The sequence below is a fragment of the Herpailurus yagouaroundi genome, unplaced genomic scaffold, assembly GCF_014898765.1.
Source record: "Herpailurus yagouaroundi ecotype Mexico unplaced genomic scaffold, PumYag 160, whole genome shotgun sequence".
Lineage (NCBI taxonomy): Eukaryota > Metazoa > Chordata > Mammalia > Carnivora > Felidae > Herpailurus > Herpailurus yagouaroundi.
The window spans coordinates 6,173,218-6,196,935 of NW_024412401.1; the positions used below are offsets into that span (position 1 = coordinate 6,173,218).

Genomic DNA, 23,718 nt, shown 5'->3' on the forward strand with positions numbered 1-23,718 from the left:
TTTTTTTTTTTTTCTTTTTTGGCCAGTGTATCCAATTCAGAAAAAAACCTATGTCCTGCTTCAAACTTTATGTTCCCCTTCCCAGCATGTAATGACATCATTGGTACTTGCATCTTAGAATAGGAAGGACAACATAAGAATACATAAAGCAGTAGAACAGGTAAAAATATATCAGACATTAACTGGGGGTCAAAAGTAGCAATTGCTTTCAAATTCTGTTTCATATTGCAATTTGTTTTAATTACGATTCTATAAGGGATTAGTTTTACAAGGTTGTCAATGAAAAGCAAACAAAATCATGTGTTCCCATGTATTTTTCTCATTGTGTGATTTTTTTTTTTTTGAACCATCCAGAGACTGTTGATTTTTTGATTGTTTTTTTCTAGCAAAACTGAAGGGGATTGTGTCCATATATACACTGATATTTCTTTCAGAATAAACCAAACAGAGGTGGGACTTAACACAGTTGCCTTTTATTGATACCTCTAGGGAAACAGAATAATAACTTAGTTCAAAAGAAAGAGGTCCATTTTCCTTTTGTTTGAGCACTAATTTCAGATAGAAAAGAAAAGGTGGTTATAATAAGCAGAAACCCTTGATATCCAGTCATAGGCAACAACTGAAAATGCTTAGGTACATAGATGACAGTACAGTAAAACCTTGGGTTGCGAGTAACTTATTCTGCGAGTGTTCCGCAAGACAAGCAAACATTTCTAATAAATTTTAACTTGATAAATGAGTGATATCTTGCCATATAAGTAGGACGTGATACCAAATGTCACGTGATCACCACTGAGCCAATGGTTCTTGAAATTTGCTTTGATACACAAGTGCTTTGGATTACAAGCATGTTTCTGGAATGAATTATGCTTGTAAACCAAGGTTTTACTATATTTTGCTTTTGTTGCTTTGGGTAAAGTGATTTTATGACATGGGAACCCAACTCCTGGGACTTATTTTAGAGGTCATGTGACACCATCAAGAAATTTCAGATGCTGAGTTTGGAATAAGTATTTTACTTCATCCACCAGCTCTCTAGTATGCGAAGTGCACCTGGGGGCAGAAAGAACATGAACAGCTATGGTGCTGGGTGATGTTGTAATGAAGCAAGACATTCCAAAGCATACAAAATACTCAGATTTTAAAATGGTGCTCTTGTTCTTTTTTTTTTTTTTAATGCTTATTTATTTTTGAGAGAAAGAGAGAGAGAGAGCAGGGGAGGAGGGGCAGAGAGAGAGGGAGACCGAGGATCTGAAGTGAGGTCTGTGCTGGCAGCAGAGAGCCCGATTCGGGGCTCAAACTCACGAACTGGAAATCATGACCTGAGCTCAAGTCAGACACTTAACTGACTAAGCCACCCAGGGTCCCCTAAAATGGTATTCTTTCATACGAGAACAAACCTTTCTAATACAATGTTGAATTCGCTGACTGAGAACTATCAACTGATCCACTAGTACTTTCTGTCTAATAGTTTATACTTTGGAGCTTGCCATATCGGCATTTGAGAGAAATAGGTTTCTGATCACTGACACAATCTGACGGGGGCTTTATGAAGCTAGGGCAAAATACAGAATTCCTGTTTGTTCCTCACGGTTCTCATTGATGTGGTTTGCATTAGAATAAGCGTTCAATGCAGTTTAGCAAACTTTTGAGGCTGTGCTGTGTGGTAGTTGCTGAGGATACAAAAATGGCTGCAACAGAATACCATGCTTTCGACGGGCCTCTGAAATAATGAAGAACAAATATTTGGGGGATACACATTTCTTTTATAAATGTATTGTGTGAAACTTAATTGTGACTTCTGAAAGCACAGGGATTATATCTCTTACTACTTTTACATATTGTCATAATGGCTAGCCAAAAATGGAAACTGAATATTACTGTTGACGGATCGAGTGAATTATGGAAAATTGTTGCCAAGTTCAGGTAAACAGTTTCTGAGGTCTCCAGAGAAGATGAACAGAATAAATGTCAGCTTCCAAATGTAATTTTTTGATTCCTCTATAACCTCGGTTGTCCTTTGCTGTATTATTTGGACAAATTCTTCAACACATGGAGAAAGAATGACCATTTTTTGAAAAGGCTGTTATTATATAAGATTTTCTGCGCGATAAAACCACACCCAATGGGCCTCACCCAGAGGCTATATGTTACTAGCCTTAGGAATGTTAAGTGTGTTAGATTCGGCCCCTGTTGGGCAGTCATATGACGCAAACAGTGACTCTGAAATGAAGCCATAATATATGGTTTAACCTCTTAACAGATTGTGATGTCATTTTTTTATGTGGTAAGAAAAACAAATGCTGTCACATTTTATATTTGAGACTCCCGCAAGCCAACATCAAGAGATTAAGTATGCGCATTACTAACACACTATCATGAATGCAGTTTAGACAGATGCCAGGAAGTCCCTGCAACCTCAAACACTCCTCAGTAACTTAGTGTTACAGAACAGAAAGATAAGTCGGCTGATAAGTTATAACCCTCATGGGATGCTGTGTTTTCCCCTTCGAAGGCAGCAGAGGTAATTTAAAATATTTTGATCTGGATGTTAATTCACATAACCATGTTTATCTGGCTTCAACTAATCTTTATGCTTTTAATTTAAAAATCCACAAATACAGTAGCTAAAAAGGAAGAAAAAACTGTATGTTCACGTAAAAGACAAAATTAGAATAGAGATTAAGTTAGGGCAGAGAATACGTAAAACTGCTGGTTTCCAGTGTTTACTTTCTTGAAATATGGTTTTGAGTCATTTCTGTGAGAGATAAACATACTACTTTATGTTTTCTATCATTTTTTTATTATGCACATAATTTAACAGTTTGTAATAGTTGAAGCCACATGTCTCTATGGACTGGAATATTGTTGAAACAGCTTTCACTCAAGTGAGGAGACTTTTAACTGTATAATTCAGGTATGTATATTTTCTTTGAACAAAGTGTGTGACATTCAACTTGTCAAAAATGAACACTTTGCTTGACTGAACAGCTTTGCTCTGTGTTTTGCTTGTCTACCGAGGCAAATAAAGACTGACAAGAAGGGCATTTCCAGCTAGTTAAAGAACAAGAGGGGAATGAAGCAGGATTTGAGCCAGTTATTAGAAAATTCCTTTCTTGCTGAATATTTTATAATGTATGCGATATATTAACTAGAAATAATTTAGATAAATCTTAACTCTGGGTAATAGAATGTGCACCTCCCCCTTCCTCCTGCTTCTAAGTATTTAGTAAAAAATGTAATTTGTGTTCTGGTGGATATTCTATATCTACTATTTAAATTATTTACTTTTTCTTTTCTCCTTATTGGGGAAAACTTCAAGGTGATGATCAGAAACATAATTGGCTCTGTACCAAACTTTATTTATATTTTTTGGAAGAATAAAGTGTAGTTTGAAAGTTTGATCTATTTAAGAATGTATGGCCTGTGGATTTTTATTTGGAGTTTGCCTAGAAATTTACCTGATTCGGCAGTTTCTCATTCTGTTAGTGGATTCTGTCCATTCTCTTAGTCAGCCAGGCTTTTTTCTTTCTGTCTTTCTTTCTGTCTTCCTGTCTTTGTCTCTGTCTCTCTCTGTCTGTCTCTCTCTTTCTTACCTATTATGTTCCTAGGACTTTTGTAGGTACTAGGATAAAGGTCAAGAGCATATAATGTCTCTTCTCAAGAAACTTGCAGTTTGTGTCTTACTTCATGATTACATTTCAGGTCAGGTCACTGAAAGATGTGAAATATGAATTCATCCATTTATTAATTTAATTTTGATTTGTGTCAAATATGACATTCTAGGGATTTGGACTGGGAGGCACTGTAATGGCATGGTAAACTGCGCCTATAGAATTTACAACCTAGTGGGAAGGGAAAGACACATTGTGGTCAATTAATCACACTACTAAAAGTATAATTACAAATTAGAGTAAACTCTCTAAGGGAAAGGAATATAGATATATGAGTACATATAAATAAGTAATCCAACCCATATGTGGGAGGGGTTTAGTATTAAGGTAACTAGATACAGGGTCGGGGAGGGGAAGGGATAGCCCCTACGAAATATATGTTCTTAGGAGTAGTATGCCAATATCTGAGGAACAGCCAAGAAGGAAAGAATGATTGACCATGACTCATGGTTTTGTGAGGACAAGTGGGAAGAGGACCAACCAATGTTCTTTGGATATGACCTCATGGGAGTAAGTGGTGACTGGAGCAGTTTCTATATCTGTATAGAGATGGTGGCCGAATTTTGACTGGAATGGTTTGGGGATTAAATAGAAAGGAAAGAAGGCAATACACGGTATACACGAAACCTTTAATAGGTATCATCATGGAGAAAATATGTGGGGTGGTTGGAGAGTGAATATATTTTTTGTTATACGTGACAAATATCCTATTTAAAGATAGGATGCAATTTTCAGTACATTGTTGAATATACCACAGAAAATTAGGGAAAATCTGTACTGTTTCTGTACTAGTTGAAGGTAAGGGGAGAGTAGACCCAGAGCATTGTAGAGGGATTGGCCTTAGAAAGAAAACAGAGGTGAAGAAGATAGTTATGGATATAAGTAAATTTGGTGGAAAAGAGTAAAATTAGAAGTTGTTCCCATCTGATTGTCTCCTCTCTGAGAAGCTGGAGCTCTGCATATCTGTTGAAAGGGAGAGAGGTGAAGGAGGAATTGGTTGGAGGTTTGGAGACAGGAGAGAGTTTGAAACAGTCATTGTAAGGGGCAGGATGGTGCCAGAGTGGGTGGTCCAGGAGGATGGATGGGCCGTGTTGAGCCCACTGAGGTTGGTCAGATGATGCCCTGGTGCCACTTATCTTTCCTATTCTGTGGCTCTCATGTGCCCCTGTAGGTCAAGGTGCTGAGAAAGCAGATCACTGAGTTTGTTTTGAATTGAGATGTGAAGAAAAAACCAAGGGAGTGGAGGGTACTGGAAAGTGTTCTGGAAATGATGCGTCCTGGGGAAAAAAGTATGCTGGACAAAAAGAGACAGGAAAAAAAGAGAGGGCTGAAGAAGGAAGTGGGACATAGTAAGCAGTCAGTGGAATAGACTTCTGGAGTAGAAGTCTACCTGAGATCAACAGGTAGACTACAGTCTCAGAATCACGTATTCTAGTGTTCTAGTGGAATGATTCTTTGAGAAGTCTGACCGGTGAACCCAAAACACATCTCTTGTGGCAAGTGCCAGATGAGAAGGCTTGTGGCCCAGAGCAGAGGCTCTGGCAAGACTGGGGCTAGGGTGAGACAAAGAGCCATCATAGTGGCTGGGGTCTTCAGATACCCTGGATACCCTGTGTGGATTCTAAGACCTGAGGAATGTGACAGCTCTTAGTCCTTTTGTTACAGTGAGGTCATTAAGATGTTAAGTGAAGACATCTGTTTTAAAGCATCCTCCCTATGTTTTATGCAGTATCAAGGAAACTTGATCTTCAGTGGATAATGAGAATACTCCTCTTTCACCCAGTTATTTCTTATACTATCAGTGATATTGGTTGGAAAGTAATTTAAGAATCTATAGATTTTTAAAAATGTTTTATTATTATTTACTTTTGAGAGAGAGAGTGAGAGCAAACAGGGGACGGTCAGAGAGCAATGGGGACAGACGATCTAAAGCAGGCTCTGCGGTGACAGTGGCGAGCCTGATGCAGGGTTCAAACTCATGAACTGTGAGATTGTGACCTGAACAGAAGTTGGACGCTCAACTGAGCCACCCAGGTGCCCTGACAATCTATAGATTTGTAAGCAAATGATGGACAATCACCAAACAAGACTATTTTTTAACATTTGACTCAGTGTCAAGGAACTGGGGTTGAGCCTCTGGTATGGAGGAGGTGCTCTAAGGAAGTGCCGTCTCCTCATATAGAATAGATGATACTTTCCTTCTCTTGTGTGGCTTTCCAAGCACCAGCTTTGTTCTCTGATAGCTGGAGTACATCTCTAGTAATGGAAGCCTTTATCACCTCATTGGTGGTTTATGGCAGCATCTTTAGTTGGTCTTCCTCCTTTTGGACTTACTACCCTCTTTTTACCTTATCCTTAACTGTCCCATTAATTTAAATTTTGGTTTCCTTCTGTTACCTCATTGTTCAAGGAATAAAGGCTCTCTCCCCCCCCCCCTTTTTTTTTACCACGTTGAACTGGGAATAAATTCATAGACCTCTTAAGTGTGAGACATTGGACAAATCCCTTCATTTTCCTGGGCCTTAATTTCTTCACCTATTTAAAAATAAAAACGTGCCTATTGAACTGGATGGCCAACCTCTTTGGTATTTGGAGTATGTAGTTGGGCTATAATCCCCTTTCAATGTTGAAAATTCTGTTACTGTATGCCTCTCCAGGTCTGGCTCCAATATATATGGCCATTGAGTTTTTGGATTCTCATATTCCATATGCATATTCTCATATGCACCTATCTTGAGGGCTTAAAAAAAAAAAGATTTAACTCAGTTAATGTTGCCTGGCACACTAATGTGGGTTCCCTTTTTCCTTCCAGTCTGGCGTTTTACCTTCTCACAGCCCACCATGTTAGGACTACCACCCCACCAAGCAAAGCCTTGCCTTTTTCTGCCTAACCTGTGGCTCAAGGGCCCTGGTAAGACAAGCCACAAGCCATTTGCAATCCTCCACAGAACACGTTCCTGTTCCTTTTTATGTTTGGTGTTTTGTTTTTCAATATCTTATCCATTCCTCTCTACCAATTGAAGTTGAAAACCTGGCCTACAGCCCTTAAAACAAATTTCAAGGTTTTGAACTCCAAGCTTTGACTTTCTGGGATTCTAAGTTCAAAGAGGGATTTTCCCCCTCTTTTTCCACTCTGATTTTCTTTCATACCTTGAGAACTCAAATACACACATATTGAGTAAATAGATGGATTCTGAGAAGCAGCTCCTTGACTATATAAGAGAACAAAATCACTCTATTTGTGGACACAAATGCTCATGCTGGCACATTTAAACATTCACTTCCTATAGGCATTTCTGCCCTATGTCTCCCGTGGTCAGCAGTTTGCATCCTGTCTGTTTATGCAATTAAAATGGGCAAGATCCAAATCTGTGTAGGTCGCTGATGGGCTACAACGCTTAAGCACAGCGCTTGGCTTTAATATGTGCATTGAATGAATGGTTGCTAGGGAGTATGGCGGCGTCTTCATTTTGGGCTGGGTTCATCCCAAAGCGCGCACGTGGGAACTTCACAAAAGTTGTTTCACGTGCGCTGCGCTGAATCCTCTTATCCTAGAGTTTACTGAAGTGGGGCCAGCTCCCCGCCTCTGTTAGCTTCACTGCCAAGGTTCTAGAGGGGTGGAGTGGCCTGCAAGACGGTTGGGAGAAGGGTGGGGGGATTTACTTTCTCATAAATGTGCTTTGGGAGACTGGCTCTGGAGCGCCAGGTTTTCAGGAAGAAATGAACCTGGGTCCCAATGGCAAAGAACTCCAAGGGGGGCACAAAGTTTGTTTTCTGTTACAGAGAAAGCCTGACAGCCTCAAGTCTAATTCATAAGAACACGGCCCACACTGGACAAGGGAGAGCTCTGGCTTGCCTCAGAAAACCACTGACACAAGAAGACAAGTGAAGTCAGATTCACGGAACCCATTTTCTTGGGCTCCTTATGGGTAACGCTGGCTCTTGGTAGACTGCGTCCCAACCCAGCTGTCGTGGATCCCCGCCGCTCTCGAGCAAAGTCCTCTTTCCCCAGTCTCAGGTTGGAAAACAGTAACTCCTTGGGATAATCTCTTCGTACCCAGAGGATGGGTCTCCGCGGACAACAAACCGTTACGTTCAGATCTGCGCTCTGTGTGGGGTAGAGTTCCTTAATCACCGCCCCTCTTCCCTGGTCCCTGGAGGGCCTTGCGAGGTTCCCAGAGCGGCTGCGGCGCGCCAAGTCCCAGGGAAAGAGCGCAGGGAACGGCCCTGACGACTCGTTCCGGGGAAAGCGACAGCGTCCAGGGAGAGCCTTTCCTTCTCATCCCGAATTCTCCCAGGGCAGGCAGGGTCGAATTCCAAACGCGTCCAAGGTGTGCAGTGCGAGACCCTCCCTTTAAAAAAGAATAAATAAATAGAAGCCAGCGCTTAGCCCTGCTCCGGTTTCCCGAAAGGCGCACCGCAGTCGCTGCCGGGGCGGCTGGGTGTCTGCGCTCCCCGCCTTTGCTGGGCTGACACAGGAGGGGAGGAGCAGGAGCCGGAGGGGGTGCTGGGGGGGGGGGGGGAGTTGGAGCGCGAACCATCCCGAGCCAAGACAAGCAGCACATTCACAAATAACGCCCCCACCCCCAGCGCACGCGCTCCCATTCAAAGCAGCCCGGCTCCGCAGCCGCAGGGCGGCTCAGAGGACGCGCGGCAGAACCCGGCGCAGCCCTGCCCCGCAGGCGCACGCTTCAGTCCGCCCGCCGGCTGCTGCGGCCGCGGCCGAGCCCTGCAGCCAGCGCGGGAGGCGGCTACCGCTTCTAGGGAGGGGTCTCGCCCGGAACCCCCTCCCTCCCCGCTTGGGGACCATGGCAAGGCTGGCTGCGCCCTGGCGCACGAGGCTCCTGGTTCGCATCTTTGGCGGCACCTGGTGCCTGCTCTACGTCGCCGGACAGGTGAGGCGGTCTGCGCGTCTGGCGTCGCTCCCCCCCTCCTAGGACTTCTCTTCTAGTCGGCGAGAGCGGGGAGCGCTTCATCCTGGGGCCTGTCCTGGGGCTGCGCTGCCACCCTAGCGAGGACAGGTGGCACAGGGTTGGGGCTAAGGCGGCCCCGCGTGGCGAGCTCAGGGCTGCCGGGGTCAAATTCTGCGCTGAGCCTCAGCCTACCCTCCTGGGGCCGGTCCCGGCGTCCCGCCCGCGCCAGGGACGGGCCTCCAGCTGGGGAGAGTCGCGGGGAGGAGACGGCGCCAGAGCCCGGGTGCGGCCCACTTTCAGGGAGTCCGCGACCCCGCACCTCTTCCGGGCTGTCCTCGGCGGAGACCTTTCTTCCTGGCGGCGGCTGCGGCGGCGAGGGGAAGGCTCGCGGGTTGGGACACTCCTCCTCACTTCCGTCCTTTCCGGGACCTAGGGAAGTTCTGACATCCTTGTCCTGGGGCCACCTGCGTCCGAGTGTCGGGGGCGGGGCGTTGTAAGGTGTGCAGATACAGGACCGGGGGGTTCCCGGAACCTCTGCGGTGGAGAAAAGGTGGTTCTGGACGGCGCACTGGGACTCGTCCTCACCACGCCCCCTCAGAACGCTCCTAGGGTTTTTTTTTTTTTCTTGAGCTGGAAGGGTGCAGGAAATGGGGCGTTCTCCTGAGTGGGCGTCTCAGGTCCCGAGGCAGAGCAGAAGAGCCCTGGGGGAGTGTTGAATTCACTGTCTGCTTGGTTGTGGTTTCTTACTGCAAGACCCTGGAGGGAGATGCTTAGGGAAGGGGCCAGGGGCTAGTCGAATCTATGATGCTTGTGGTGTCTTTGCCTTTAACGCTTTCCAGAGTCAGGTAACTTTTGATTAAAACTCACGGTTTAGGCAGTTTGTGCATAATGTAGCCTACATAGACTCGCTTTTCACGGGATTACTTGGGTAATTCTGGGAAAATGCCCAAATACTCTTGGCCGGAATTATCGCCAGATAGCCTCCCTTTCCTCTGTTTTGCTTATGGAAGACTTGTCCAAATCGGGGGATTTCCTTCCCTCGCTTTTACTTAACGTTTTGAAACTTGTTTTCAGGTCTCTATTTTTGTGGTCATTTTGCGTGCAGCGGTGCGCTTTTAGAGGCTGAGCAAGGCCCCAGAACGGTGGTGAGGAAGGGCCCAGAGCTGGCTAGAACCTGAGGAGCAGGGTACACTCTAATAAGAGGTAGAAGTTTTCAACAAGAAACACCTGCTCAGATTGGCGGATGAAAAACTATTGCAAAAGATCGTCTTAATTATTAGCAAGTTTCATTCCCAGTATGCTTTGCTTCACGGCAAAGCTTCTCAGAGGTGGCTGCACGTCAGGATTGCCCAAGGGAGCTCTTGAAACTCCTGGTGCTAGGGCCACACCCCAGCTGGATTGCATCAGAATCCTTTGGGGCAGGAGGTGTGAAGCCCCAGCATCAGAATTTATAAAGCTCCCAGGTGATACCATGGTGCAGCTGGGTTGAAAACTCCTGTGTAAAAATGACCTGCCTTCCAGTGACCTGTTCTTAAAGAATCAGGACGTCGAAAGGAAATTCAAAGGAGTAAAGAACAGTCAAGGGCCTACGAGACAGCCTACGGAGAAAGTCTTAACTTATAACATCCAGTCCTGGCTGCTTCCCTGTGTCATTTCCTCATCTGCAAAATGAGGGTGTTGGTCTATGTTCCCCAAGGTACTACCAGCTTCAGCAACACCAGGCAGGTTGACACATAAGCCAAATCAAGACGGAATGCCTTCTGTCTTATTTCTAAATAATGGCAGGGGCAGGAATTCTACCTTTCCTTGAGCTTTTGGTAAAGTATCTGATAATATATGAACCAAGCAAAGATGTAATGAAGATGCTAAGATGCACACTGTAGGATTTGGGTGGGGGGGGAGGGGGCGGGGCTCACATATGTGTGTGTGTTCTACTTCTTCATTCAGTGCCTGGTGATATTCAGGACGAACTGATTTCTCCTAGCATTATGTACCTGTTCTTCCTTGCTCTGCTTCTCAACCTACTTTCTTCTGGATACAGATGATAAAAGCAGATTTGCGCCTTTTGTGTTGGAAGTGGTTTGTTGTTTAATTCCAAGTGAGTTTTTCTTGTTCCATTCGGCAGGGCTGCTCTCCACATGTGAGAAGCCTGACTAAACTTGTCAGAGAAGGGAGAGAAGAGAGTTTAAAGTGGTAGCTGGATTCCGTATCCTGGTGGAATGGAATATGCTTTAGGGTTAACTTAGGTGACAGAAGCAGTTCATCTTGCAACATCCCTTAAGCTCCTCGCTTAAACACAAGGGCATTATATCTAATCAGTGAATTAAGACCAGAAACTTGAGGTTATTTAATACCAAGAAGTCATTCTATAAACCACAGCCAGTGCCAAATGATTTGAATATTGTTTGGAATGTATACATTTGTTAAACTGTTATTAAATCAAAGCTCTCAGTACATGAAAGCATCACTATCAGAGTTATCAGACCTCTTTGAGTATCTTATAGCCCTCTAGAAGGAGGATCTGTGTTCAAGAGCTTCTGGCTTCCTAAACTGAATTACACCTGAGCCATATTTTCCAAAAGTCTAAAGAACAATCTGAATGCAAATCAGATTATTTGAAACACCAGCATTTCTCCTTTTTCCTCACTGAATTTCTCCTTTCAGGGGTTATTTCCCTTTGCTTCTGTTCTGACCGAATTACTCTCCTAACTTGTAAGTTTCTTTTCTTTTCCTGTGCATTTGGAAGGTAGCTCACTCTGGGCTCTTGTAAAACAGATTATTTTACTGGTATCAATTTCATTTCATCGGCTGAACCCAAATTCATCCCATTGCCTAAATTTCTCCCAGGTAGGGAAGTAGATAATTAATGGTCGACACCCGTAGGGGTTATCAACTACTTAATGATTTCTACCACCCATCTGTAGCAATCCACTGTAAAAATAAACAAAGTTGTTGGAGAGGGTTATGGCTTGCTCAGCATAAATCCATTGCTGTTGCTTACAAATGTCGCTTAGTGGCAATCCATGTTCTTTTGGTGGTTTATCAGTGATAGCGTCATGTGAATATTAAAACGGAATATATTCATTTACTATGAGATTCTAAACTGCATCCTTGTTAGGAATTTAGTAATGAATAGTTCCAGGAAGGCTGGAAAGAATTTGTGCCTTTATAGGTGCCTGTTTTTCAACTAAAGACCTTAAAGAAAATACTTTCTCTTTTGTTATCCTCTTGTATGTTCTTGCTCTTGTTTTATTTTTTATTTTCATTTTTACCATGATGATTCTGCATGGTTAAAAAAATGACTAAGGGTTTTAAGAAAACGTGACAAATTCTTGTTCTGCTCTTTCTCCTAATGTCAGATCTCATGGCCCCAAAGCAGCTTTTTTTGTTGTTTGTTTTGTACTATTTTGAGTTATAACTGACATTCAAGAAACTGCACATACAGAAAGTATGCAATTTTAAGTTTTGACGTATGTATACACCCATGACACCATCACCCCGGTGTCCTTATGACCTTAGGAATCCCTCCCTGCCATCCTTCCTCAAACCCAACATCACCAGGCAAAATGCGATCTGCTTTGTGTTAATATAGATTAATTTGTATTTTCTGGAATTTTATGCAAATGTAATCTTATAATAGGTACCCTTCTCCCTTACTTTTTTTAATCTGGCCTTTTTTTTCGCTCAGCCTAATTATTTTGAAATTATCCATGCTGTAACACATATCAATAATTTGTTCCAGAGTAGTAGTATGTCGTATGCATATATCACATTTCATTGTCCATCAGCTTACATCTACAGTTGGACAATGTTTCAGTTTTTGGCTGTGTGGTTTCATCTGTCCTAGGTAAATACCTAAAGATGGAATGGCTGAATCATTGGTAGGTATGTTTAAATTTTTAAGAAAATGTCAGTTTTGCAGACGGTTGTACCATTTTATGTTCTTACTAGCAGTATGTATGAATTCCAGTTTCTCTGCATCCTTGACGACATGTGGTTAGGTCAGTCTTTTATTTTAGTCATGCTAGTAGGTATAGTAGGAGCTCGGGTTTAAATTGCAGTTCCCTAATGAAAAATGATGATGAGTATTTTTTCATGGGTTCATTTAAAATCCAAATATTTTCTTTGGCAAAATGTCTGTTCAAACATTTTGCCCATTTCTTAATGTGTTGTTTTCTTACTGAATTTTGAGAATTGTTCTTTGTCAGATGTATCATTTGCAAATATTTTTTCCCAAGCTATGATTTGTCTTTTCACTTTCTTGGCAGTGTTTTTTGAATGGCAGAAGTTTTAATTTTGGTGAAACTGAAATTATTGCATTGTTCATTGGTAGATTGTGTGTTTGCTCGTTTTAAAGAAATATTTGCCTAACTCAGTATCACAGAGGTTTTCTACTGGAATTTCTGTGATTTTACGTTTTACATTAGGTCTGTATTCCACTTTGAGTTGTTGTATGTGGTACAAGATCATTTTTTCCTTTTGCCTATGGATATGTCATCGTTCTAGCATGATTTTTTCAAAAGACTTTCCTTTCTCCACTGAATTGTCTTTGCAATTCTGTGGAACATCAGTTGTCCATGCATGATTAGGTCTATCTTCTGGATTCTCTACTCTATTCCGGGGAACTATATGTTTCTTGTTATGCCAGTGCCACACTACCCTTAGTACTGTAGCTTTACAGTTGGTCTTGAACTCAGAAAGTGTGATTCTTCTAACTTTGTCCTTCATTCTCAAGTGTGTTGCCTTGGCTACTCCCATATGCATTTTAGAATCAATTTGCCAATTAAAAAATGCATCCAGGGATTTGACTTGGGGTGTTCTAAGCTATCGATCTATTTTCAGAGAATTAGCCTGTTAACAATATTGAATTTATGATCCCTCTCTATTTAGGTCTTTAATTTCTCTCAGCAATATCTGGTAGTTTTCTGTGTACAGGTCTTGGATATTTTTATCAGATTATACTAAATAGTTCACATTTTTGGTGCTCTTTTAAGAGGCACTGTTTTTTAAAAATTGCATGTGATAATTCTTTGTAAGAATATGAAAATAATTGAATTTTGCATATTCTGCAACATTAGCAAAGTGGCTTGTTACAGTAGCTTTTTGTTATATCCCATCAGGTTTTTTTTACACATATGATCATGTCATGAAAATGAAGACTGTTCTTCCTTACCTATCTGATATTTTAAATTTCTTATTTAATAACACTGATTAAAATACTGATTGCTTTTGCCTTATCTTGGGGAAAAATAATTCAGTGTTTTACCATTAATCATGATGTTAGGTGTAAGTTTTTTTGTAGATGCTCTTTATCAGATTGAGGAAGTTATTTAAAAAAAATTTTTTTTTAAAGTTTATTCATTTTTGAGAGAGAGATAGAGCATGAGCAAGGGAGGGGCAGAGAGAGAGAGAGGGAGACACAGAATCTGAAGCAGGCTCCAGACCCCCAGCTGTCAGCACAGAGCCTGACGCGGGGCTCACATCTGTGAACTGTGAGATCATGACCTGAGCCAGAGTCGGCCTCTTAACCCACTGAGTCACCCAGGTGCCCCAAGGAAGTTCTTTTTATTCTTTCTTTGTTGAGAGTTTTTATTAGAAATCAATGATAGATTTTGTCAAATGCTTTTTCTTCATCTATTGAGCACATGAATTTTCCTTTCTTGTTTGTTAATATGATAAATTACGCTGATTTTTAAAATGTTAACCACCTTGCATTCCTGGGATAAACTCACTAGGTGACTAATACATTATACTTTTTAAAAATATTGTTAGATTCAGTTTACGAAATTTTGATTCAAATTTTTGCATCTATGTCCATGAAAGATAATGGTCTGTAGTTTTCTTGTGATGTCTTGTGATGTGTTTTTAGTATTAGTGTAATGCTGGCCTTATAGAAAAAGTTGGGAAATATTCCTTCTTCTTTAATTTTCTGGAAGAGTTTGTGTCTGATTTCTTCATTAAATGTTTTGTAGAATTCACCAGTGAAGCCATCTGGACTTGGACTTGTCTTAGTTTAAAGATTAACTGCAAATTTAATTTCTTGAATAGATATAGGGTTCTTCAGATAATCTATTTTGTCTTGAGTTAGCTTCGGTAATTTGTGTTTTTTCATGCATTTCATCTAAGTTGTTGCTTTTTGCCATAAAGTAGTTCATAATGCTCCCATATTATTTTTTTTTAAATATTATTAGAACATGGAGTTTTATCACCTGTATTGGTCCTGATAATGGTGATTTGTTTATTCTTTCTTTTTTTCCTGATCAATCTGCTTAGTGGCTTATTAATTATATAGATGTTCTCAAAGAACCAGTTTTTGGTTTTATGGACGTTCCTGTTTTCTATTATATTCCTTTCTTCTCTCATCTTTATTATATTCTTTATTCTATTTTGTATTTCATTTAGTCTTATTTTTCTAGTTTCTTAAGGTGGATGCTCAGGTTATTGATAGACTTTTTATGTTTTCAACTAGAGGTGTTTAATGACCTAAATTTTTCCTCAGTAATGTTTTTTTTTAATTTTATGTTTTTTTATTTTTGAAAGAGAGACACAGAGATGAGTGGGAGAGGGGCAGAGAGAGAGGGAGACACAGAATCCGAAGGCTCCAGGCTCTGAGCTGTCAGCACAGAGCCTGATGTGGGGCTCAGACTCACAAACTGTGAGATCATGACCTGAGCTGAAGTTGGTCACTTAACCAACTGACCCACCCAGGCTCCCCTCCTCAGTAATATTTTATTGGCATACCATAAATGTGTTTTCATTTTTCTTCAGTTCAGAATATTTTCTAATTTGTCTTTGATTTCTTCTTTGACTCATAGGTATTTTGAAATGAGTTGTTTAGTTTCTAAATATTTGCAAGTTTTTCAAATATCTTTGTGTCAATGTTTTCTAATCCCAATGTGGTCAGCAAACATACTTGATATAACCTGGATCTATTTAAGTTTATTGAGAGTTGTTTTATGGCCCAGAATATGGTCTGTCTTGGTGAATGTTCTCTATATTCATAAAGAATTAATCTTTCTATAGATATGTGTCTTCTAAATTTTCCTGATCAGTCTAGCTGTTGTTGTGTGGACCACTCTATAAATGTCAATTAGATCAAGTTGGTTGAGAGTATATTCTGTATCTCTACTGATTTTTATATATTTAGTGTATTATTTAGAGAGGGATATTACAGTCTCTACTACTGTGGATTTGTCTATTTCTTCTTGCAGTTCTATCAGATTTTCTTTTATTTATTTTGAAGCTCTATTGGGTGCATAAATGTTTAGAATTGTTATGTCTTTTTGGTGAATTGACCTTTTTTCATTATTAAATGACCTTCTCTATCCCTAGTAATAGACTGTGCTCTAAAATCTACTTTGATTTTGCCTACCTTAATATTAGATAACTATTTTGAATTCTTTGAGATTTTTCATATGATTGTTACCTCTACAATTCTTATACCTTTAATGTGATTTTTCATATTTGATTAGATTCCCATTGTGGTATGATTTCTTAATTCTTTTTCATATTCTACTTTCATCATTCTTTCATGATCTTTTATCACATTTTACATTTTATTAATATGACATTGAGTCAGTATTAATAAATTGGAATGGCCAGTACTAATGGTTGCTATTAATATGGAATGGCTATAGTGTTCCAAGTAGATTATTATAATCTGTTTTTTCCTATTACATTTCCTTTTTCAAAAAAAAGCTTTATTGAGATATAATTCACATATCCCACATCTTGTCCATTTAAAGTACACAATTCAGTGGATTTTTTTTTATTATATTCACTGATGTGCAACCATCACCCCAGTCAATTTTAGAAATTCTTGTCAATTCAAAAAGAAACTTTGTACCTGTACTCTCCACCTACCGCCTTCAGCCCCAAACAACCAATAATCTACTTTCTTTCTCTGTAGATTTTGCCTCTCTGGATTTCCATATGGATGAAGTCATATAATATGTAAACATTTGGGATTGGCTTCTTTCACTTAGCATGTTTTCAAGGCTCATCCAACTGGTAGTATATATTAGTATATCATTCCCTTTTTTTTTTTTTAAAGTTTATTTATTTTGAGAAAGAGAGAGAGAGAATGAGCAGGGGAGGGGCAGAGAGAGAGGGAGAAAGAGAATCTCAAGCAGGCTTCATGCTCAGTGTGCTCAGCATGGAGCCCAATGTGAGGCTCAATTCCATGAACCTTGAGATCATGACCTGAGATGAAGTCAAGAGTTAGATGATTACCTGATGAGCCACCCAGGTGCCCAGCATGTCATTTATTTCTAGCTTAAAAATTCTGTTGTACAGATATACCATATTTTGTTTATCCATTTGTCTGTGGACAGACATGTGGGTTGTTTTTACCTTTTGGCTGTTATAGTAATGCTGCTACGAACATACACGTGCAAGTTTTTGTGTGGATATGTTTTCATTTCTCTTAGGAAAATATTTTAGGTCTTGTAGGCACACAATCTCTGTTATAACTACTCAACTCTGCCACTGTCCCATGAAAGCAGTAATAGACAATAGATAAATGAATGAACCTGTTCGTGTTCCAATAAACTATTTACCAAAACAGACAGTGGGCCAGATTTGGAACAGGGGCCATAGTTTGCTAGTCACTGAGCCAAACTTTCATGATGATGTGCTTCAGTGTGGACTATTTAAATTCACTGTGCCAGGTTTTCCACAGAACTTGAATAGATCAATGTCCTTCCCTTTGGGGAATATTAATTTTCATATTTCATTGATAATTTCCTTGCTGGTACCTATGTGTTTGCTTTTTGTGAAACTCCTTTTAGTTATTAAACCTCCTGGTTCAACCATCCTTCTTTTCAAATCTTTTGTCTTTATTGTTATCTTTTTTTATATTTGCAAAAGATTTTCTCAATTTTCTTTTTCTTTTTTTTTTTAAGTTATTTACTTAATTTGAGAGAAAGAGAGCACACACATGAGTGGGGCAGGGGCAGAGAGGGAGGGAGGGAGGGAGAGAGAGAGAGAGATGGAGAGGGAATCCCAAGCAGGCTCCATGCTATCAGTGCAGAGCCTGACGCAGGGCTTGATCTCACAAACTGTGAGATCATGACCCAAGCCAAATCAAGAGTCACACGGCCACCTAGATGCCCCTCAATTTTGTTTTTCAACAGAGATGTCTTTAGGTAAGGTTTTAACTGGTATTTGGAGTTGTAGCCAAAGTGTCACCCCCCAGCTTTTTGCAGCACCAGATGCCTCCAAGTCTGAAGCCTTTCTAGAGTTTTACAGGCCAAATGGTATTGCTTCTCATCACTGTATCTCTTTGCAAGCACAATTCTGTTAAGTCAGTAACAATTCTTCCACTAGTTTTCCATATTCCAAAAATTTATTGGCATCTTTTGTCTGCTGGTGTCTCCTTTCCAGTTCTCTTGTCATCTTTATTTATTTATTGTTATTTTCGTGGACATTTGGGAGGGAATAGAGAAAAAATGGTGTTCAATCTACTATGTTTAACTGAAAGTTAGCACTATTTTTCCTCTTTCATTATTTCTGTTTTCCTGTCCTGATCCATCTCCAAATACCACTAAAGCTCATTCTGGTTGTTGTACACACTTTTTAGAGACTCCTACATTTTCCCAGTGAAAGTAAAACTTTGGTCAGTATTACAAGTGGACTTGAGGACCAAAGATCCAGGTTCTAGTTCTGGATTTACTGAGTGTCTGTGCAACTAGGGCTCAGACTTTTTCAGGGAAGGAAATTTAGTACTTACTGACTGCCTGCTGGTTGCCAAACATGATAAGAGGTATTCTCTCCATTCCAATGTTGACGTGTTAGTGTTTACTCGTTCAATTAAATGGGTACTTAGGACCCACTGTCTGCTTCAGTATACGCGGTTCAACCTATTTGCTCACAGACACAGCACAGAAAGATTTTATTATTCTACAAATTTTGATGTTTGGAGACCGTTTTATGAGAAAACATGGAGCTAACACGATGTAAAGATCTGGCCTTGAAATTTCACATGTGGTATTAACATTTATTGTCTAAGGTGTGATTGGATTCAGGCTCTTTTGTGGTGGAGAATGGAGATGAGGTGAAGCGAATAGGGAAGTAGCGCTGAATAGTTAGCAATACCGTTGTCAGTTTTAATATTTTATTTTACACTGGGATGAACTCTAGAGCATTATGCATTTTGGAGTGGATGGAACTGGTGGTGGTTCCATAACCACCACCAAAAACATACTTGGTTTTCAGCTCTGCTCATGGCTGTGGGGTTATGTAGCCAGAAGAAGACTTAGAGTTCCTTTAATATTATGGATCACAAACTTCATTGCGCATGAGTCGGTTTGGCTGTACCATGGATTTCCAAAGGCCACCAAAGACTAGGGCCATGCAGCTAAAAGCCAAGAAGCTCTAAAATGCAGATTCCTGGGTCTCTCAAATGCTCACTCAATAGGAAAAGGTGGGTCCTAGGAATCTGCATTGAGAGACCCCAGTCTCCCCCCCCGTGGCCCCCCCCCACTCCGTCCCCAGACCCACAGAAGATTCAGACACAGTTGGACCGAACTATGGGTTCGATCTGGGAAACATTGATCTGATCTTTATTCTTTACAGATGAGAGAAATAAGGTCCTAGGAAGTCAAGCGACATGTCCCAGTTTGTTAACAGGAGAAGTGGGAGTGGACCACACGTCTCATAACTCTGTCCGATGATTTTTCCCACCAGAGCATACACTGTTATTTTAGCGTCTAGTTACATCATGAACTAAAGATATGAACCACCAGCTTAAAGTGTCTTTATTTGTAGTAACCTCAGTTTTTTATAAATGGTTTTCAGATGTTTGGGAATAGCTTCAGGTCTCAGTCGCTCTGCCTACAGCTGAGGAGTGATGGGGAGTGGGGGTGGAGGGAAACCCTTTCGTCCTTACTCTTTCACATAACCTGCTGGAAAACAGGCTCCTGTGTATTTTCTCCTCGAGTCATCATGCCCCTGGAAGATTAACAGATACTTATTTAGAAAATCGTCCACAGCATCCAGGAACTTGACACTTGATGAAAGGAAGAGTACGTGCTGTTGAACACCTTCTCTACCCAAGTGTGATGTAGCAACTGTTGCTACGTTCGTGGAGGAAAGGAAGGAAATGTTTCATGTGCCTATTATTTAGGATGTTCTCCCCATCTCTATCGCAAACCAGCCAAACAAAATACACACGCGCTCTCCACTGAGTCATGCATAGTCTATGATGTAGTATTATGTGTGGAAAAGAAGTTTTCTTCACTGCTAATAGTCATTGTGACACGTCTTGTATATTTTATGAAGAGTGCTAATTGTGTATTTTCTTTCAGAAATCGGTGGCGGAGAAATAAAGGTTTTTTTTTTTTATTAAAAATATTTGTTGATATAATCTGAAATTCAAATTCTCCTATTCTGTTGTTCCTTATAAAAACTCTTTATTAGTCTGGATGGGCTAGATTATGCTGTGGTAACAACCAACCACCACGTCATAGTGACTTAACGCAAGAAAAGTGTATGTCCCCATCGGGCCACGTGTTCAGTGTGGATCATGAGGAGAGCTTGGCTCACTGTGCACACTCAGGAATCCACACTGACGGTGGCTCCACCCCAACCTGCATGCTTCCCTGGCGGACAAGAAAGGAGAATGGTTCTCTGCTTTCCTCTGGCAATGAAACACTTCTGCCCAGAGTTGACAGATCTCACTTCTGCTCAGGTTTTTGTGGTCACATGAAATTCAAGACGGTTGAAAAGGTAATGTTGTCATGAACCCAGACTTTGGGACTTCCTAGATGCCTAGATGTTTGTTTTCTGACTGTGTGTGTGTATGTGAACAGAGGTTCTCTGCAATTACTGTAAAAACGCTTAAAACCGTGTTATTCCTTAAAATTAAAAAAATTATAAGTGTAAAATGCATGTAACAAATTTATCATCTTAACCATTTTTAAGTATATGGTTCAGTAGTGTTAAATGCATTCACGTTGTTCTGCAGCCAGTCTCCAGAACTCTTCCTTTTGCAAAACAAACTCTACACCCATTTTATAGCAGCTCCATTCCCCCTGCCCCCCCGACTGCAACCATTCTACCTTCTGTCTCTAAATTCGAATGTATATAAACGGGATCATAACAGTATTTCTGTTTTTGTGATTGGCTTATTTATTTTAGCATGATGTCCTCAAGGCTCATATATGTTGTAGCATATGTGTCAGAATATCTTTTTTAAGAGTGAATAATGTGGCATTTTATGAATGTAGCACATTCTGTTTATCCATTCATCTATCAGTGGACACCTGGGTGGCTTCCACATTTGGCCATTGTAAGTAGTGCCACTATGAACATTGGTGTTCCATTTCATTTTATGTGTACTTATTTTTCTGTGTAAAAGAGAAGCAACATCTTCAGACCTCTAGTTTACTTTTCAGACCCAGGAAACCGTTATTTAAATTTAGACTAATAATCTCACTTTGAGAATCTTCTGCCAGGGGTTACAACAAAAGCTGAGCAGAACTTCGACTACCCCCTATATGTTTGACTAAATCAAGAAAGCTAATGGATTCATTTGTTTTTAGCCCTGTATGTAACCTGCAAATCTTGACGGTTTTCAAGATAGGTGACAGCATGTGGTAGGACATGTTCTTTTTAATCTCTACAAGGAAGAGTTTAAATTACATGATCTTAGTGGGTTAATATCAGTTAACCATAACTTCTAAAATGAATGGGATTTTCTAAACTTTTCTAGTATGAACTTTTTAGTACAAAAATATTAACTCTGATGGAATTTTTAGCAATGAACATCAGGTCGTGGCACTCCCTTGCTTAACACCTAAACTGGATTACTGTTAGCTTTAGAGCAGTGTTTCTGAGACTGTTTATCATTATTGCCCCCCTTTTTAGACATTTTAAGATACTTCCTCTTAATCCGCCCCTACCCCCATGAAATTTTAATGCCATAAATAAACATATCAGTTTACATGTGCTGTGGCCCTTTGAAGGGACTCCTTGCGGTATCCTTAAACCATTCATATCAGGAGGGAACCTCTTCTCTCCCATTCCCATAACCCAACTTTTCACCCACTTTTGGGGGCATTATCACCCCCATGTAGGCTTTAGACTAAGATTGAAAATCTTTACTATTCTTCAACGCCTAGCATGATTCATCCTGTGCATAGACATAGCATTTTATAGCGTTTCTCCCCTCTCCCTCCCCTCTCCCTCCCCTCCCATCCCCCTCCCATCCCCCTCCCATCCCCCTCCCATCCCCCTCCCATCCCCTTGCTTCCTACTCTCCAGGCAGGCTAATGGTCTCCTTTCAGTTCCACAAGGGCATCAAGCTTGTTGCTACTTTGTGGTCTTTGCACAATTCTCTTTGCTGGAGGGCTCGCTCTTTATTTTTAATTTTTTAAGTGTATTTATTTTGAGAGAGAGAGAGAGAGAGAGAGAGAACAAGCACGTGCAAGTGGGGGAGGGGCAGATACAGAGGGAGAGGGTGAGAATCCCAAGCAGGCTCTGCCTCACCAGTGCAGAGACTGATGTGGGCTCCAACTCGCCAACTATGAGATCATGACCTGATCTGAAGTCAGAGGCTTAACTGACTGAGCTAGCCAGGTGCCCCTCTTTATTTTTAATTAATCAGTTGACACTCATCCATCTGTGTTCTCCAGCTTACGTATCTCTTCCCCAGAAGAACCTGGCCCTCTGCTCCCCTTGCGCATTAGGTCTCTTCTGTGACTCTCCCAGTGCTCTGTTTGCTTCAAGCACTTGCAGTTTTGTAATGAGGCACTTGTATATTTCTTCTATGTCTGCCATCTTGGTTCACTGTAGGCTTGAGGCCAGAGACTGACCGATTTCCCTCTGTATATGTCACATCTAACTCAGTGCCTGGAATTGTTAGAAATGGTCAGTGAAGTGTTTTTGAAGAAAATACACAGCAAGGAAAAAACCTCTGAACTTGGAGTTGCTTTTTACATGAACGTATACCCTCCTGTTAAATGTTCTTGCCAAAATGAAAAACAAAATGAATGTATATCTCGTTCGCCACAGCAGTGCCTACATATATGTATTAATTAAGGAAGCATTAGCTGCTGTAACAGTAAAATCCTGAAATCTCAGTGGACAAATAGGGTTTTTGTTGTTGTTCACATAAAGTCCAACTGGCAGGTCTGAAAAGGGTCTGGGGGTGTCTCGAGCATTCAGGGACCGGTGTGATGCAGGCTGCGGTGTCTTTAACACGCGGCTTCCAAGGTCACCCTGGCGCCTGTGTCTAGGTGACAGAGGGGGAAGAGAATGTTGAGAGCTGCATGGGAAGTTTTCTTGGGGTAATCTTGGGAGTGGAATGTATCACTTCTGCCCACGTCCATTTTTTGCGTTCCTCACGAGATTCAAATCTCCACTAGGGTCCCAATCCCTATTATCCCACCAAAGAATCCAGTCAGTCACGTGGCTCCCCCCCTTCTGCTCCCCCCCCCCCCCACCAGCCAGGGAGTCTGAGGAGACAGCTGTGAAATCAGGAAGTAACACAAGCTGGCCTTTGCCACAGTGCGCTTGGAAAGTCACACATCTATGTGCAAGTGTGTAGTTGATGTCTAGATGTATGTGGATTTACAAATCACTGTCAGTAACTTAGGGGCCTTTGGGTCCAAGACCCAGAGAATGGGAACCACTAAAAATAGCAGTATGTAAGTTTTGTTTTAGGAGAGATTTTTGCTCCAGCATTTTCAAAATTATAAGGTGAGATATGATGGACCAGGGGCGGGGAAGGGGAAAGAGCTTGGGGTTAGAAATGCACTGTATACATTCAACTGAAAATCGGTTGCCTTGTAACAACTACCCTTCCCAGGCTCTCTTGCACAGCTGTGTTCCTGATGGTGCAGATTAGCATCTTGTCAGCTGAACGTAAGCCCAGGTGGGGTTCTAGCTGGCTGCTGGCAGCATTGTCCTAAATAAAATGGAGCCTTTTTACTAGTGGACTGTTTTCAGTTCCTCAATCACCTGATAAGTCCTATTCTTTTGATGAACTACAAATAAAAACGAGTTCTCCATTCCAGGGGGCTGTTCATCAAGTAGTGTCTGTTTGTTTAAAGAAAAAAAAAAGGCATATTGCATGTCTGGTTCATCATACTATAAGGCAATTGTAATTGATCTAGGAAATCATGATACGG

The 23,718-nt window shown here is 41.1% G+C and overlaps 1 protein-coding gene and 1 long non-coding RNA gene across 8 annotated transcripts in view; one reads left to right on the top strand and one right to left on the bottom strand.

The window, feature by feature from the left end:
• Positions 1 to 6,057: 6,057 nt before the first annotated feature.
• LOC121034499 (uncharacterized) lies at positions 6,058 to 10,468 on the bottom strand. Its single transcript, XR_005792466.1, has 2 exons — positions 8,907 to 10,468; positions 6,058 to 8,026 (listed from the first exon to the last, which is right to left on the bottom strand). It is a non-coding gene; the product is annotated as an uncharacterized LOC121034499 (long non-coding RNA).
• ADAMTSL1 (ADAMTS like 1) overlaps positions 8,299 to 23,718 on the top strand; it is an 885,520-nt gene continuing 870,100 nt past the window's right edge. For 2 of the 7 annotated variants that reach the window (XM_040481337.1, XM_040481338.1), the window contains exon 1: positions 8,306 to 8,569. In XM_040481337.1, coding sequence (XP_040337271.1) covers positions 8,483 to 8,569 — 87 coding nt within the window. In that variant the 5' untranslated portion in view covers positions 8,306 to 8,482. Of the gene's footprint in view, positions 8,570 to 23,718 lie in introns of all 7 variants that reach the window. The other 5 variants (XM_040481343.1, XM_040481342.1, XM_040481344.1 and 2 more) reach the window with 5 other exon arrangements.